This window comes from Ascidiella aspersa, chromosome 6 (genome assembly GCF_963924565.1).
Source record: "Ascidiella aspersa chromosome 6, kaAscAspe10.2, whole genome shotgun sequence".
Taxonomy (NCBI): domain Eukaryota; kingdom Metazoa; phylum Chordata; class Ascidiacea; order Phlebobranchia; family Ascidiidae; genus Ascidiella; species Ascidiella aspersa.
This window is the reverse complement of record NC_139452.1, coordinates 23537460-23554177: the sequence shown is the minus strand read 5'-3', so window position 1 is coordinate 23554177 and position 16718 is coordinate 23537460. Positions and strand designations below refer to the sequence as shown.

The 16718-nt window shown below is 37.1% G+C and overlaps 1 protein-coding gene across 1 annotated transcript; it reads left to right on the top strand.

Annotated features, from left to right (window-relative positions):
• Positions 1-15207, top strand: LOC146140883 (uncharacterized). The gene is made up of 12 exons (XM_083391084.1): positions 1-109; positions 1920-2079; positions 4356-4518; positions 5040-5221; positions 5653-5787; positions 6072-6098; positions 6397-6569; positions 7264-7622; positions 8687-8932; positions 9430-9542; positions 12751-12900; positions 14359-15207. Exons 1-12 carry the CDS (start codon positions 25-27, stop codon positions 14528-14530), a joined length of 1965 nt encoding a protein of 654 aa, XP_083247210.1. The 5' UTR covers positions 1-24; the 3' UTR covers positions 14531-15207.
• The last annotated feature ends 1511 nt before the right edge of the window (positions 15208-16718 follow it).

Genomic DNA, 16718 nt, shown 5'->3' with positions numbered 1-16718 from the left:
CAGAGCATTTTTAGGGTACATAGCATGGCTTTTGACCCTGAATATCTCTACGGCGGCGTTCCGGGTGCCTATACGGGCGGCGATGGATCGCCGAACATTGTATTATTGCGTAAGTAACCTACTGTGCTTGTTTATGGCGAACAGCGGCAATATAAGTTGTCCCCATTGTGTGTTTAAATCGCACAGCAGAAATACTTCGGCGTTTGTGTGAATTTTTATAATATGGCTTCCTTTGCTTGTTTTGAGATCGCGGTATTTTGTTTTGTAATTTGTTTGTAAAGACACCTTTTCAGGCACATCTAAGATTAACCCTTACACAAGTCGATCGCATTATTATTAGTTTGTAATTTTCTTTTAAAGATACCCTTTTAGGCATAGCTAAGATAATTATCCCTAAAATTGGTCCTATTTACTGCTGCGTTATCAAGAATTGAATAGGTGTGCTTTTAATATTTTTGAATTTGTGGAAATAATATTACTACTTTTTTTGTTTGTTGTAATACTTTTCGCAAGCTTTGGAAAAACAGATAAACAGACATATTTTTAAGCTTAAATCACTTTTTTCGAATTGCCACAAAGCGTTACATAAAGAACACTACACAAACAAACAAATAATCTTAGGACGAACGCAAACCAATAAGATTGTTATAGTGTTTCGTAAAATTCATCTCAAATGTGTTTTAAAAACCTATAGCCTAAATATTGCCATGCAGCAAAATATATTATCCGATCGATTATGTTAAAAGTTTGTTTCCCACATATTGTATAGTATTATACGTATCACTATATTTGTTGCTGACTTTTCAAAACGTAATTTGTTTACGAATTTACCGATAGCCATTTATAGGCCTACTAACACGAACAATGTAATTATACCTACCCCTTTGGAACAAATCCAACTTGTTTCTAACATTTTTTTGACGTAACACAACACTGCTATGTTATGAAACTTTTCGAAAAATACAATAATTTTTTTTTAATAACACTTAAGACATATCAGTGAAAACAAAAAAAGTTTTCTCAAAAAAGTTTCTAACTTGAAATTCTACTTAATTACCGGTACCACTTTCACTTAAATTGTTAGTCTACTTGTTTACATGTTATTCGCATGTTCAAATTCATCAAGGAATTTCGCTTTCCAATTTAGAAAACACGGAATTCAGTCAACCATAAAGCAGCTCTTGTTAGTGTATATTAAATAATTAAAGTGGTTCTCAGGTTTTGTTATTAGTTTCTGCGCCGCCCCCCACTTTCCGAATATTATGTTTTAATAGCCACAAACACCATGTCTTTTCATTTTGTGCTGTTAAATGTAGAGTGATTTTAATTTGCACCAAGTGTATTCAGATTATTATAAACAGTGTCAAACAGTGAAAGCAGCACTTAAAATATAAAGGTTCCTAGCATTTGCTAATACCCCACAAAGGGTGGGTGGCACCCACAGTTGACAACCACCTAGAAGTTGTTTATGATGGTAAACATAAAATATAAATACAGTTGCTTTTGGGTAAAAGTTTTCAAAAAAGTGACTTTATGAGCACTGGTCCGTCTTACTGTTGTGTTCATAAGTCAATAAAGAGTGGTAATTTATAGTCAGATGTTGATACGAATATTAAGAAAAAAGAATTTTTATTCTTATCGTCCCCATAACATTAGACTATGAAACCTCTTGAGTGGCAAACTATTTCAATGATATGCTCTTCTCAAATATTACTTTTTGTTGAACGTCCTTCATTATTAAGGCCAAAAGTGAAAAGCTTGCTGTCAAACCATTTACATTTTCCCCGTTGTTAAATATGTAGCGGACTGTTCAAAATTAAATTGCAAATCAAATATACGCTTCGTTGAAATACAACTGAGGCCCTTGCCTGTGGTGAACGTGCACCGTTGAACTAAGCAGAACATGTATTTTCCAACAGCCTCCAGTGACAGCGCTACGCCCGAAACCTCCACGACGGAAATCAACTGGCCGAAAGTGGTCTTCTCGATTCTGATCTGCATCATTGGTTTAGTCGGAAACACCGTCGTCATCTTCGTCATCCTAGTTCTCAAGGAATATAAGAAGTCGGTCACGCACTGGTGAGCTTTGGTATACCCCAACTCCTTATTGTATACCTCAACGCGTATACCTCAATTCCTTAATTGCCGAAAAAAAGCAATATAGCCGATTAGGCGAGTTTTGAGGATTTTGTTGATGCAACTGGTACAGAGCATTTATGGATTGCTTACTTGAGGTTCAGTCGTTGAAACGACTTTTCTTCTATTTCATTTTATTTGATTAGTAAGGTTGCGTTAGGCGTAGACCGCATTGATATATGTGGCAATTCTAGCTGGCACCTTTACGCTTGCACGCATCTTTTAATCGTGCCAAAAATCAACCATGCCTGTCGGTTTTTATTGGGTGCAATATCCGTTCACTTATTCTCATGCAATTTTAGTGGTCGAACTTTTGATTTCCGGGTTTCGTTGTGAGCACAGTACGTATAAAGTGAACAATAGTTGCAATAGCAGAAACCCTGTTTAAAATATAGATTTTCTATGCGATCAGGGGGGACAAAAGGACAAAACAACAAAGTCCATTTACATATTATTTATTAATAACACGGCAAACGATACAACCAACACACCTAGTTTTATTCATGGTGCACTATTGACGAGCTTTTCCAGCCGTATTGAGAAGGTCAGAGTAGGAATAAAGGCTTAAAATGCAGGAAGGAAAAGGGCAATTAAGCGCACAGCATAAAAGAAGATGAAGGGTAATCTGTCTAGCTGTTTCAGAGGCCTAAAATCGCTAAACGTGTTCGACTAAAGGGAATGCGTAGAGTAATAGCAGTCTTGTCACGTACAATATGTTGGTTGGATGTATGACAATTTACTATAGTGCACTGTAATTTATCCTATAAACCAGCAGTTCCCAAACCTCTTTGTTGACCGCGCCTTTGAAAAACTTGTCAACCCTCGCCATGAATTTAAAATTTGCAATTTTTAAGTTACATTAAAAAGCGCCACACTTGTTTCAAATGCAAAATACCGCAAGAATTGAATGTTAGCAATAAGCTTGTTGCTCTCGTCTAGTGTCTAGTCTAAGTTTAATAAACCTCGATGCAGTATCTGGTATTGCAACACGTATCTCGCGTTTAAAGCCTATCGCAGTGCGGTAGTTTGACTTGTTTACTGCTAACGCAGAAAAAATCAGCTTTGCACGTGTGCAGGTGCAAACGACACAACAATACAGAGAGTTTACAGCCTACAAGTGCAAACTTAGATCGGCCTTAACCCAAAATTAAATGCGATTAGGGTTTTATACGCTTTTCAAGGTGAGATTTTAGGAAAGATCGACAAGTTTAGGCCTCCAGAGATATAAACACCTAAGGGGCTTGTGCTTGCTCAACACAATTAGTGAAGGACCATCTGCTTTTCTGCAAAAACCGCTATATACACAACGGGCCTAATGTTTGCATCTGATTTTATCTGAGTTTAACCATTCTGAAATTGTTTTGGGGTTATATTACTCAATAAAAAAAAAACGAAATAAAGAAACAAATATGCAACACAATTGAAGTGCGTTAAAATTACAACATAGTAGTGGTGAGTGTTTGTTGGTTAATTTGTCAGTTTCTGCCCAAATATCAAAGTTATGCCACACAAAACAAACCCAGATATCATACTCAAAAGAGAAAGTGAGTAAAAATTGTGATTTTTAGTTAACCAAACATTATAGGCTATGCTATAACGCAATTTCAATTTCGTGGAATTTCGTTCGGTGTTGAATCAGTATTTTCAGTTACAAAATTATTCGTAATTGAACAAACGTTGAAAAAGTTATAATGGACGCAAAAACAAAAATTTATCCGCGAAAGCAGAGAACTCCGAAAAAAACCCAACATAGTTTATCATGTTTTAACAGCGCCCCAGGCAAAGTTTTGTGGCGTGTTCTATTAATTTGAACGAATTGATACATACCAGATGCGTATAGCCAGGGTATTTTGGGCCCGGGGGCAAACTATAAAATTGGCTTACAAAAAAAAAACAATTAAAATTTTAATAGAACATTGCATTTAAAGAAGAAGCAGCCTCATTTTGGCGACATATGTACCCCACCGCCCCTATAGCTACGCCTCTGATACATATAGATATGTATCGCTATATGTTTTGCAACGACTAAATATTTCCAATCGAATTATATCCCATGTAATGATTAGGGAATTTATTGCAATGCCTTAAATTTGCAATGGCACTTAAACCTATTAAAACATGTCATGAGAAATGTTTTTTTACAACGGAAAATACTATAGCTTGTTTAACCACAGGTCACAACTGAGCATGCTTTTTTAATTATTTGATTTAATTTCAAGGTATGTACTTCAACTTGCTGTGGCCGACTCCTTGTTTCTTTTGACTTTACCGTTCAAATCCTCCGAGGACATCAACAAGATGTGGATCTACCCGGAATGGATGTGTAAGGCGAAGGAAAGCCTGCTCTTTCTTAACTATTACGCTTCCGTTACATTCCTCATGGTAAGATTCTTAATAAGTTGTTTTATAATGAATGCAAATGTGCCGTTCCTATAATCTCCTGAGAAAAATCTAAAGATTTAAAATAGCTCTATTATAAGTCAGCTATAGGTACAACTCGCAAGTACCTGAAAAGTACTTCTGATCATAATTTATTATTATATTTCATAAGTAATTTACTAACAAAACTTTTTTCAGGTAATTAGTCAATGCTGTTACCGCGTAAATATGTCACCTTAGATCCATTAAACATTAGGGTATTTGGTTATATCGATAAAATGAAGGAAAGTTATTTTGTCCAATTCTCTGTTTTCAATTTCTGCAAGGTTAAACATTGCATATCACTTATAAAGTGAATGTAAGAGAAGCATCGTGATGAAACATATATAGACAAACTATAGGTATAGAATTTAAATTGCAATCAGAAAAAAATGATTTTCAATTGCAAATTTTTCGGAACCCGTATCCTCGCTGCCCCTGCACCATACTCGTCTTCGTAACCCACAATACGGACTCCATTGCAGATCATGAGCATTGACCGGTACATTGCCGTTTGTCACACCTTCTCCGACCATCTTCAGAAGCTGCGCAAGCCAGCGTCTGCGGTCGCTGTTACCCTGCTGGTTTGGATAGTTTGTCTCTGCCTTTGCATTCCCACCATGTTGTTCACGCACACGGTCGGAACCCACCCTTCTTGCAGTTGCAGGTGGGTTTACGTTTGTTTTTTCCACCCAAAAACTACAGACAGAGTTCAGTTTCAACAGTATTTTGCCATTCTTTCCATAGCTTCCTGTCGTTAGAAACAGTTAATATGAAATTTGTTGCACTAGGCCAGGGGTAGCGAACACGTCGATCGCCACATTTCACCTGGTCGAATATAAAGCGTTCATTGACGTAACAAATTAACCTCCATCGCTTGCTTGGAATGCAATTAACTCCAAAATGTTAAATGGGTGTTTTTGTGACTTTTTTACCGAACCAGTCGATCGAGAGTCTCTAAACATTATTTCAGTTGATCTCAATGTAACATACTACGTAGCTTTTTACTGTCGTTGCGTACCATCTGGTTCTAATATAAATTATTTTAATCAATTCGCTAAACTTTTTTTGCTAAAAAACTATCTCGTTTCGATACAGTTACATCTTTCCGTCGAAGTACGACGAAGTTGTGCGAAAAAGTCCAGAAGAAAGTTGCGCTGGGATTCCGGCGAATCTTCAGAGTTTTTGTCTCGACCTTTTTACTGAAAAAGAAGGAAGCACAAAATACTGCAGGTAAAACTTTTCGTAAGATTTTTTGGTATTTGCCTTAGATTTTTAGCTCGTATACTTGTATACGAAGCTGTGTGTTGGTTTTATATATAAAGAAACACGCGCAACTATGACTAATTGTGTAGGTGTTTAAATAGTGTCTTGTTTTTTCTCATAAGTTATAAAGTTTAACTTTGCTTATACATGAGTAATAAAACAAACTGTGCTTTTAACGATTTATAAGTGCCATGTTGTTATACACTTCAGACACACAACTGTCATTTACCATGCATTTTTTATTTTTCTAGGCAAAGCAAACTTGATCTAAGCCAAGTGTAAGTAAACATTTACATTTAATTTGTTTGTAGAGCACTGTGTTTTGATACAGTTCGGTGTTCTGATATGTAAAAAATATCCTATATAAGTAGGCCTACACTTTTGTCAAAAGTACACCTTTATTAATCACGGAAATTAATAACACAATTTTTGATTGGATGTTTACCTGCCATAGCGGATTGACACTCAGATCGGGTGTTTCGGATTTAAAAATTGATATTATTGTTCGTTTTAAATAAGACAACTCTAAAAACGCCCCAAAATGGCTTAAAGAAATTTTTGCACTTTATTTTTCAGGTTCAGCAAAATAGGTCCGAATTATTTTTCCTTCGGGTCGTTCGATGCCTACACGGACACTGATTTTAGCAATTTCGGAAATTCGACCAACACCACTCAAACGACCAATCAGACCGAAGGAACCAGCAATAAGACCGAAAGTCTACCAGAGATTCCTGATTTCGGGGGATTCGGTAATTTAGTCTTTTAAAATACCCTATGATATAGGTCGAGTAAAGCTTTTGAGACCAGAAGAACTTAGTATAGCCGGAAACAGAGGCGGGTCCAGGGTTTTTGTTTGGATAAAAAATATGCGTCTATTCGTAAATAATTAATGAAATTCTATATTAATTTGGTTTTGGATCAGCACCGATACCGCCTTAGTATCGGGCAAGTGCCGATAGCAACAATTGGCATCGGGCATCGGGCATCGGCCCCGATCCTATATTATCCAGTATCCCTAGTACCGATAATAAAGCAATTTGTATGTAGAGCATTATGTTCATGCACGCAGTTCGCTGTTTAAAAGGTGTCTTGTTTTTCTCATCAGATATAAAGAATAGTTTTGCTAATCACTAAATATGCTGTTCTTACCAGGCATAGTATACTAAAAATAAGTTCTTCTGATATATATATGTTTGTCCAACGTTTCGGCTAACTATTCAGAAAGCCTTCTTCAGGGATGACACACTTGGCCAACAAGACGCAGAGTAAAATGACATACAAAAAAGATAAAAGCGCGAAACAACGTTCAAAATAAAAAGCGATAAGACAGTGTAATCACGTACATGAATCCTAATTTCGATGTTACCTGTCTGATCGCCTTCCGCGAAAAAAATCAACGCTCCGCAACCCTAACACTGTGTTGCCTTCTATTAAATCGCATAGGACTTGGACCTGACTTGGACCTCTCCTTCTACAACATTCCTGGCTTGGAAGACCTTGGCGCAAATCCTAGCTCGCCTGGAAGCGCCGGTTTACCGCCGGGATTCGGCTTTCCGCCCGTCAACGCAGCACCGCCTGTCACTTACATCCCCAACACTACTGTTATCCCGGCTGACGTTACGGTTCTCGGTAGCGGTTCGTCTGTAGATACCGCGTCGCCCTCTCTTACCACGATGCTGCAGTCTGCCGCCCGGGCTACGACGCCCAAGACCTCGTCGTTTTGCAACTACAACTCGTCGCCGGACGGCTGGAAATGGTTCCTCGGCTTTAACTTCGTCGTCATGTACATACTCCCGATTGTGGTGGGTTTTACAGCTTTCTTTACGTTCGCCTTGCTATATTTAATCCTATAGGTGCAGGATTATATTAACGAGTTTACAACACAAGCGATTGCACGAATAGATTCCTTAGTTTGGCATTTTGTATTGTATTTGTGCGATTAACAACTAACAGATTATAATAGACCAAGCGCATCCGCATAGACTTAAGAGGAATATAAATTAAGATAGCTGTTATTAGTCGGCAAAAAAGCGAACACGGTAGTAGCGCAATTACCAACAAAAAACATAATAAGGCTCTAGACTTGGTTGATGAAGTTATTTCAAAAGATAAAATTGAACAAGATTTTAACTCACTCACATATTAGATTTATTATAACAGTTGCCTACTAACAATATTCGGTATTGGCTACGCTACATTATTGGCAATGGTTAGTTTCAATAGAAGTTTGTTAAAAATAGTCAGTCATTACGCTGTTGAGCACTAACATTGCAAAGAGGTAACAGGGTCTTGGGCGGAACCGGCAATAATTAATCGTTAAGTGATGCAAACAAATTCGACACCTTGCAACTCAATAAAACACCAACACGATATCAACGTAAGAGTCGCATAAAACTCAGTGATCAGCCATCTGGTAACGCCTGCCATGTGATATCAAATTATCGTCAATACATGGCATTTTCAATACAAGTGGTTACTCTGTTTACCTCCTAAAGGAAATACAGTATATTTGCGTTACTTTTCGATTGTTATAGGTGGCCAAATATTCCCTCGATCATCTTAGACCACCTGTAATTGATATTAACTATAAGCGATGTCTCGTTTTAAAGTCCATAAGGCTGAATATTTATATTCATAAACATGAATATTGATATTTTTAAATATTTTACGATAAAAGTGTGTTTGCTGGATTGCTTAACCAATACAAGGTCTGTAAAAAATTTCAGCTTATTAGCTGCATAACTTTCAGAGTTATTGTCTTCCCAAAAAAATCTCGTCGTGCCAAGTTTGCCTATATGTGCAAAACTCCAGTCAAGTTCTGAAACCGAGATTGAGCATTGCTTGAATCAGTAAATCTTTATCGCAGGTGATGGTAGTCAGTTACGGGCTGATCGTCAGGAAGCTGTCCAGCACCAAGTTCCGCAGTGACAGCACGGTGAGCATGACACAGTCGAACGGCAAGAAGCGCAAGACGAGCACACGTTCAGACAAGGACAGACGCCGAGTGACGATCATGTGCGCCTCCTTAGTATCAACATTCGTTCTGCTATGGCTCCCATTCCACGTCGCTCACTTGGCAAGGATTGTCGGAATCAACGTGCCCTACGAAATGGTAACTTTTTCTTTTTTTCGAGCGAGTATCACTTACACACACAGACTTTGCGAGTTAAGGCGATGAATACCTAAGCTGGAAATAGTGAAACTTTACAGCCTTTGGAGCCGTAATACCTTGTAAAACTTGAATCTTAACACTTCCTTACAAGGGTTTAAAGCGTCATTTTTTGAGCTGTATGTAAGCTATTATTAATTTGATTTAAATTACTAAGAATATCAAAGCCCAGACAGAAGTAGGTATCATTTTGGACGTTTCGAATAACTCTTTATTCATTTTCAACATCAAATTTAAATTAGATTTTGAATAATTTAAATTACGATTTTGAATTTTTCATTCAAGTCATGTAATTGTATTGCAGAATAAAAAAACGGTTTATTCTACAGTAATCTAGTCTATACGTCATTGCTACTTTCTATGTTAATGTTTCCATAACTCCATTAAGGGTTTTTCCTACCACGGCAGCTAAAGTAATTTTTTTGTTTTGTTTTTTGCAGTCTTACATTTGTGAGAATCTGCCTGTGGCTGGCTCCCTGCTTGCCTATCTCAACTCGGCACTGAATCCCTATCTTTACAGTTTTCTCGGAAGCAACTTCAAGAGGCGCTGGGCGTAAGTATAGATTCGACTTAACTTTGTCCTCGACAGTCGACTGAGACTTTTGTTTGATCTTTTTCATAAAGTTTCGAAAGAAGTACATGTGATTTGCTAAAAAACATTGTGCTGATAGCTGCATTCACTTGAAATAGTGATTTTGTTTTACGCTTCATATCGACTGGTTTAACCTTATGTTGTATGAAATGCGTGCGTTGTTTCATTAAGTTACGACCCAATAATATAGGCGATCCATATGCTTTACACAAATAACCGTTGGTGACAATCATTAAATATTTGTAATATTAATAGTGGTGATTTTACTTGGTTTAGTAAACTCACGATTTTTAGCTCAATCCTCAATGTTTTGCAGCTTATTTTTTGGACAAAAGCTGTCTTATGCGGCCTATATTATTTTGTTTAAAACAAGTGCGTTTGCACTGTAGTTTAATTGTTGGTTGGTCTACATTTATTTGGTTAAAATTAGTTGTATGGAATGAGAGTGTTGGTTTGATGGATCACCATCGAAAAAAGTTTCATTTTCAAAAAACACCGTCAATAGTTTAAATACTTTCTGTTTTGTAAAACATATTATAAATTATTTTCTAAATAATAGAATCAGTGGAGTCGACTTGTAGATGTATGGCACTCTTTCTATATAGTTAAATTGGAGGTCCTTTAATTAAAAAAAGTTATGTTGAACGTAAAGGAATGTCTAAATTAAGATTACATGTTTGCTCGTTCTTTTGAAAGATTTGTCGATAATTTATATTGAAATAAAGTTCTTACCCATCTGCATGCCTTAAAGAAGCTAAGCATTTAATTAAGGGTTTGATATCATTGTTTAACTCTGGTCTAAAACCTTATTTCAGTCGGTTTGAGAAAAAAATAGATTCATTTAGTTTCGGTTTCGCCCAATTTTAGCGCTGCATTGCTGGTTTATAGTGTCGCAAAGTAAATAGAATCGATGTATATAATGGGAAAAATAGAACGGATGCCAAGCTGTTGCTTCCCAACCAGACTTGGACAACTAGATTCATTTCAGCCTTTTGAAATTAGATTGGAATTAGAATATAGCATTTCGGTTTTTCACAACTAAATTAGAATTAGAGTTAGATCATTTTGAGTTTCTCAAATTAAATTAGAATTAAAATTACTGAATTCTTGAAAAAAAACAACAACTATAAATTAAAATTTGAACTAGAATTATATTAAATTATTCACCACCAATTTAGTTTAAATCGCAATTTTTTCTATTCATAATCTAAATTTCAAATATTTTCCTGCTATATTTTAAGGTCCAGGCATTTAGGCTGTAAAGTTCATCCAAACAAATCGTGGAGACCAAGAGTTTTAATTCAAATTCTTTGGTTTCGACTGCGAATTGAAAAATGCCGTTGGACAAAGTAGCATTTTTGGTAAAATCCGAATTAGATTAGAACTACAATTAGAGCAAATAAGCAATTCACAAATCAGATTAGAATTAGAATTAGTCGCATTTTTCTCTAATTCAAAGAATTAGAAAACTAGAATTATCTAGTTGTCCAAGTCTGTTCCCAACTGCAATAATGCTGAACGATTGTGTCATTGTGTGTATGTATGTGATTCCGTAGGATGATGAGAAAAACTCGCGGGTTTCAGCACTTCCTGAGCATGGTTAGGCGCGATTCGGAGCACAGCGGTGGCACCACGGGGCTGCGGACCGGTAAAAAACAGCACAAAAGCTCCCAGTCGCGAAACTATTGGGCCTCGGCAAGCTTGCACGTCCCGAACAGCGCTGTTTCCAACAAGAATCACACTACCGCAATGAAAGGTGCAAGTTAGTTGCTCGAACACACACACAAATATCAGCAGGGCTTGTTTTTGTTGCCTGGACACACGTTTTTGTTACGTTTGAAGTGGTCGCGTTGCTTTAAATCGCAACTGAGTTGGTGTGGGGCGTCACTTGCGGTATTGAGTCCGGCAATGCAGCCTGGGAAGTATCATTTAATTAGTGCGCAGTGTTGCCCGTTCACAACAAAAAACAAATTTAACTACATAACTGGTTATAGACGGTCTTTAATATATTAATTATTTGGCGTTACAGTTTTAAGGCCTAAATGAAAATGCATTTCGAAGGGCTTAAAAACAACAAACGACAAAACTCTTGTAAAGGCAAATTAAGTTTCAATATATCTAACAAAAGTTTGATGGGGAATCTAATTCCTGAAAACAAATCAGTTCAACTTCTTAAAATTATACACAAAGCACTCGCATGAAGAAAGGTGCGGAATTAGTACCGCTTGATTGATTACAAGTTCTGCTTCTTTCGTTACAACAAATTTTAGTTTAACTATACACACCAATAAGCTTTCTAAAAGTTGTTTAAATAAAAGAATGTCGCTTGACAACCTAAATTCGTTTGGGCAAAATCGTTGGTGTACAAAAGCGAAAATGTTTCGCACATTTAAATCATTGCCGGACAAACTAGAGTTGTTAAAACGCAATTATTTTAATGTTCAAGTGCAACACCATAGTGAGCCCAAATGCTTGAAGACTTGCGAGAAGTTTTTTTGGTTTTGAGTTGAGTTCAGCATGTGTACTGTCCTGACGTGTTTGTGGCATGCCAAACAACACTCAGAGGTCGTTTTTGTCGTTGTGGTGCATTACTCGATGTCAATGTTGTGAATTCTGTTTTATAGAGATACTTTAGTTGTCGGTCGAAATCTTTTCGTTGTTAGGTGACTGCTTTAAGTTGCTTTTGTAGCATGTACAAGTAACTTCAATGTTACACCATCACGCTTGAAATAGAGCGTGTTGGTTGTTTTTCGCGTAGCTCTTCTGTATGCTTGCCGTTAGACAGTAAAAAGTTTGCACCTGATTAAACTTTCTTTTGTGCCCACTAAACAGCGTGGAGTCGGCGCTCTTTTAAGTACTTATGCACGTAGAAATTAACCAAAAAACGCTCTACAAATACCGCATACCACAACGCACATTATTAGGGTTAGGTTCCTGGTTAGTGTTTCGGTGAGGGTGGGCCAAGCGTTATTATTAATAATAAATATAATAACACTTGACCAACCCTCACCCAAACGCTAACCCGCACCCTAACCCAAATAATGTGCGTTGTGGTATGCGGTATATTTTGGTTTTGTTTTTTTGCATAACTTTTTACGTGCAAAAGTGAAGGAGCGCCGACAAGTCTTGGCTGTCTCGAAATAACGCCGAACGACGCCTGTGTTTTCAGACATGCATCGAGCACCATCCGAAAAAGCGTCAAGCGCCGAACGAGCTCCGTGTCTGGATCGCTCGGAGTCAAATACACCCGAAAGAGCAAGAAGCCAGTCCGCGATGGAAGCACAAGCAACACAGGCACTGTAATGACCAAAGTCTACAGGTATGAACTATACAGCCTTACTACAAAGATTAATGTTGCTTTCAGAACTGTCACCCTATAATAGGTTAGCCGGATTAACCCGCTTAGGTGCGCTAAAAACCAGACTTTAATTACTCATAGAAATATAAACAGAATAAACAAAAACATTTCTTTTTATAATGAAACAAAACATACATTAAGATCAAATATAATCCAATCTAAATTCGGCCATAACGTTTATGTAGTTCAACCTTCTTTGATGCTTTAAGCAAGTGCTTGTATTACCTAAAGGTTAATTTAGTACTGATTTTACGACACAAGTACACCTTAAAAAGCGTTTTCAAGCCTTGCAATAGGGGTGACTTGTCGAAATGACCTAAATTGTTGAAAAAAATGACTTGAAATGGGTTTTTAGAAAGCATTCGCCTAACACACGACTTCACTCTACAAAAACAATTATTAGACAGTTTCAGTTTAAATTATAGTAGGTCAATTTATTTTGTAGCAAACATATGGACTTCGAAAATCGATAGAAATGCAAGAAATTATTGACCTCCATTTTAGGTGAGGGTATTCTATGATCTCAATCACTCCCTTATTAAATGTCATGCGTCAACAAGCGAAATTGCGTAACGCGTTTCTTTATTTTTAAAAGAAGGAACCAGAATAGGATACGTGACGTACAAAGCGTGTTGTAGCACTGATCGAAGCCATCGCTACAGAAATCGCACGATTGTAGCCGCAATCCGGATCATGGTTTCCTTTATGTTTCGCTCTAATGCATAGCAAGCTGATTATTTTTTATTTGTTGATTGTCGAGAAGAGGGAGTCCCCAAATGACATCCTGTGCGTAATCAAACTGCTCCACCAAATATACACTCAGCAGCGCGCTTAATATTTGAAAATTCCTGCTTACTTCTGCCATAATGTGGCTAAGATCATGCATAACAGTTTATGCGGCGGCTATATTTAATAGGTTGACAACAAGCCATGCGATGCTTGGGTTGCAAAAAAGAGTTTTTTGCAATCTTGCGAAACTTGTGCAGTCTTGCTTGATCCTCTATACAGCAACATTTGTAAATTTAGAACAAGACACCTTTTAGAGGGGTCCACAGGATTTTCACATGAACTCATACTCTAGTTGATCCGATCGTCAAAGACGATGTTGTACAAAGCAACAATATTAGCATTAACTATCAAATTTATACTGGGTAAAAGAACAAGTATATAGCAGTCAGAGATATTTTGCTTTTTGTGTTTTAAATTTCGCCCTAAAGGGGGAGATTATGACCCTAGATATGAACTGACCCTGACAACCTAGGTATGTGCGACTTTTCAAAGTTTAATATGGCTGCTAAAACATTGAAGCTGTTTTCTATGAGTTTACCATATAGTGGCAGTATTCTCGAAGCTATAACACCAGCCGTTAATAAAGTTATAAGGATGTGACATCTAACGATTTTACGTTTTTCTTTCCAGGGGAAAATCTGGCAAAGATGTGTTTTCCGAAACCAAGCCTTCCATGGATTCGTCCTACGCTGTACAAAGCGAAACTCACAACCCAGTCACGAACCTTTCTAGCAACGAGATCGAAATGGCAAATCCTCCAAGTTACGAAATTAACGAACAAATACAGCCCCTTCATCCATGATTTCTTTATTGACGCCGGCGGCTGCTTTTGTCATACTTATACCCCATCTAAGAGACCACCCTTATCAATTGACCTTTCCGTTTTTCCACTGCTGTGACTTCAATTACGTATGCTGTGTCTTTTTATTTTGTTAAGTGTTCAGATCACGGTTACACTTTTAACTCGATTAGAGTTAAAGTTACGCAGGAATGTAATGCTAATTCAATGCGAGCTGCATGTGTACCAAACAAGAACTTTAATAAGTGTTTTATGTTTTAAAGACGAAGTAATACGGCAAATAGGTAAACTCGGCACTCGCACATTATCATTTTAAGGGACATATATGCATTGCCTCACAACTACGGCAGCACTGTACATCCTCTTTTTACGCATCAATTAATTATCCAACTTCGTATTTCCTGCAAGCCTTTCGTGGTTGTTGATTTTGTTGTTGATACTGTTGTCGTGTTTTTTAGCGGCGATATAATTTCAAACTGCTATTTTCATACGCCAAGGAAACAGAACACGGTTGATTTCAAACTAGGGTAAAAAGCTTTGCTTAAAATTTAAATAGATAAACACAACATAACTTACAAAATGTTTTTAACTGTATAAAAAATGTAGGCTAATGCTTCCGCGGCGTGAGGTTTTGATTCAAAATGTGTTCACTGTATCGATGTCATGTAAATAAAACGTTCATTCAACAATATAGTTGGGCTCAATGTTTGTTCATCTTTCATGAATGAGTATACACTTAGGGTAAGGACAGACCTGTAAACAAGCAATAACTGCATTACAAGTTATTTGTCTTAAGTTCCAAGACACAGCGGCGTTCACCAATGATGTTTTGTTTCTCCTATACCAAGTTTGCTTAGGATACGGTGCTAAATAAAATTACTTCACGCATTATGAAGCAACTATGAGCCTCTCTTGGTAACAGACTTGGACAATTAAAAGTTTTACAGCTTTTTGTATTTAAATTAGGTATAAAACAAACTTTCAGTTTTCTTAAATTATATTATACTAGAATAACGTAATTTTAGATAATCATTATTTATTATAAGAGTGTGAGGATAAGACCTACAAAGCAACAATATCTAAAGCAGAATAATCTATAATACCATACCATTAAGCCCATCGCCCTAAACAGCCAATATAAAGCAAACTGTGAAAACATATCTAAATCGTCTGAATACGACCCAAAACTTGTCTGAATAAGTTTTAAATTCTTTAGAATAAGGCCAACATGGGCAAAAATAACTCCTGAAACCACAGGGAGAGGGTATTGGGACGATCGGGGGCCGTCGGTCTGGCATCGGCTAGGCATTCGAGAGAAAGTTTTCAGTTTTTTGACATTTGTTTTGTCCAAAATCTGCCGTAATATTAGTAGTACTAATATAAACAACCTGATATATCATATACGCAATAATAACTACGACAAAATAAGTGCTAAACCCAGCGCAAGATCTATTTAATGGCCTGCATATACGGAATTGGTATTGGATGATTCGCTGATTTTGAACCGAAATGTAAAATCGTTTGTGGAGTCACTGATAAGTTAGGGGAGATCTTTGTAGTTGAAAAATGTTATTTTGACCTTATTCTGGCCGATCAGATGTTTTATACTGATAGGTTTAAGTCTTATTTAAATTTGTACCATATTTCGACTGTTAAAGGTATTTTGGTTATATTCCGACGATGATGTTATTCTAATTTTTTATTCTTGCTAAACTCGATTTCCAGGGTATCAGTGTGTGCTTTGGCTGTTGTTGTGGCCACGCATCGAACTGAAAGCTAACCAAAGCAAGGTCAAATCCGACCGATTACGACGGACTTGTGTCCTGGTAAGGTAAGGAGAAATGCTTGTTCGACGAGTTAACATGCCAACAATAATGCTCTTAAACTTTTCCCAGCCCACAAATTAAAGCCGCTTAGGGAGTGGCGAACACCTCTCGTTCATGGAAACACCTCTTTGAATACAATACACGTATACTTGAGGGATGTTATTCTTGTCTTCTACCATGGATAACATGAAGGGTGGCGTATTCGTATACTCCATATATGATACAGTAGAACGAAGGCGCAAATCGAAAAATCGTAAAGGACATTTGCACAAAAGTAAATGTTCTTTAAAGGCCCGTTTACATTACAGATGCGCTGAGCTGAGCAAAGCGTACTTTGCATTCAATTATATGGGCCGAAAATTTAT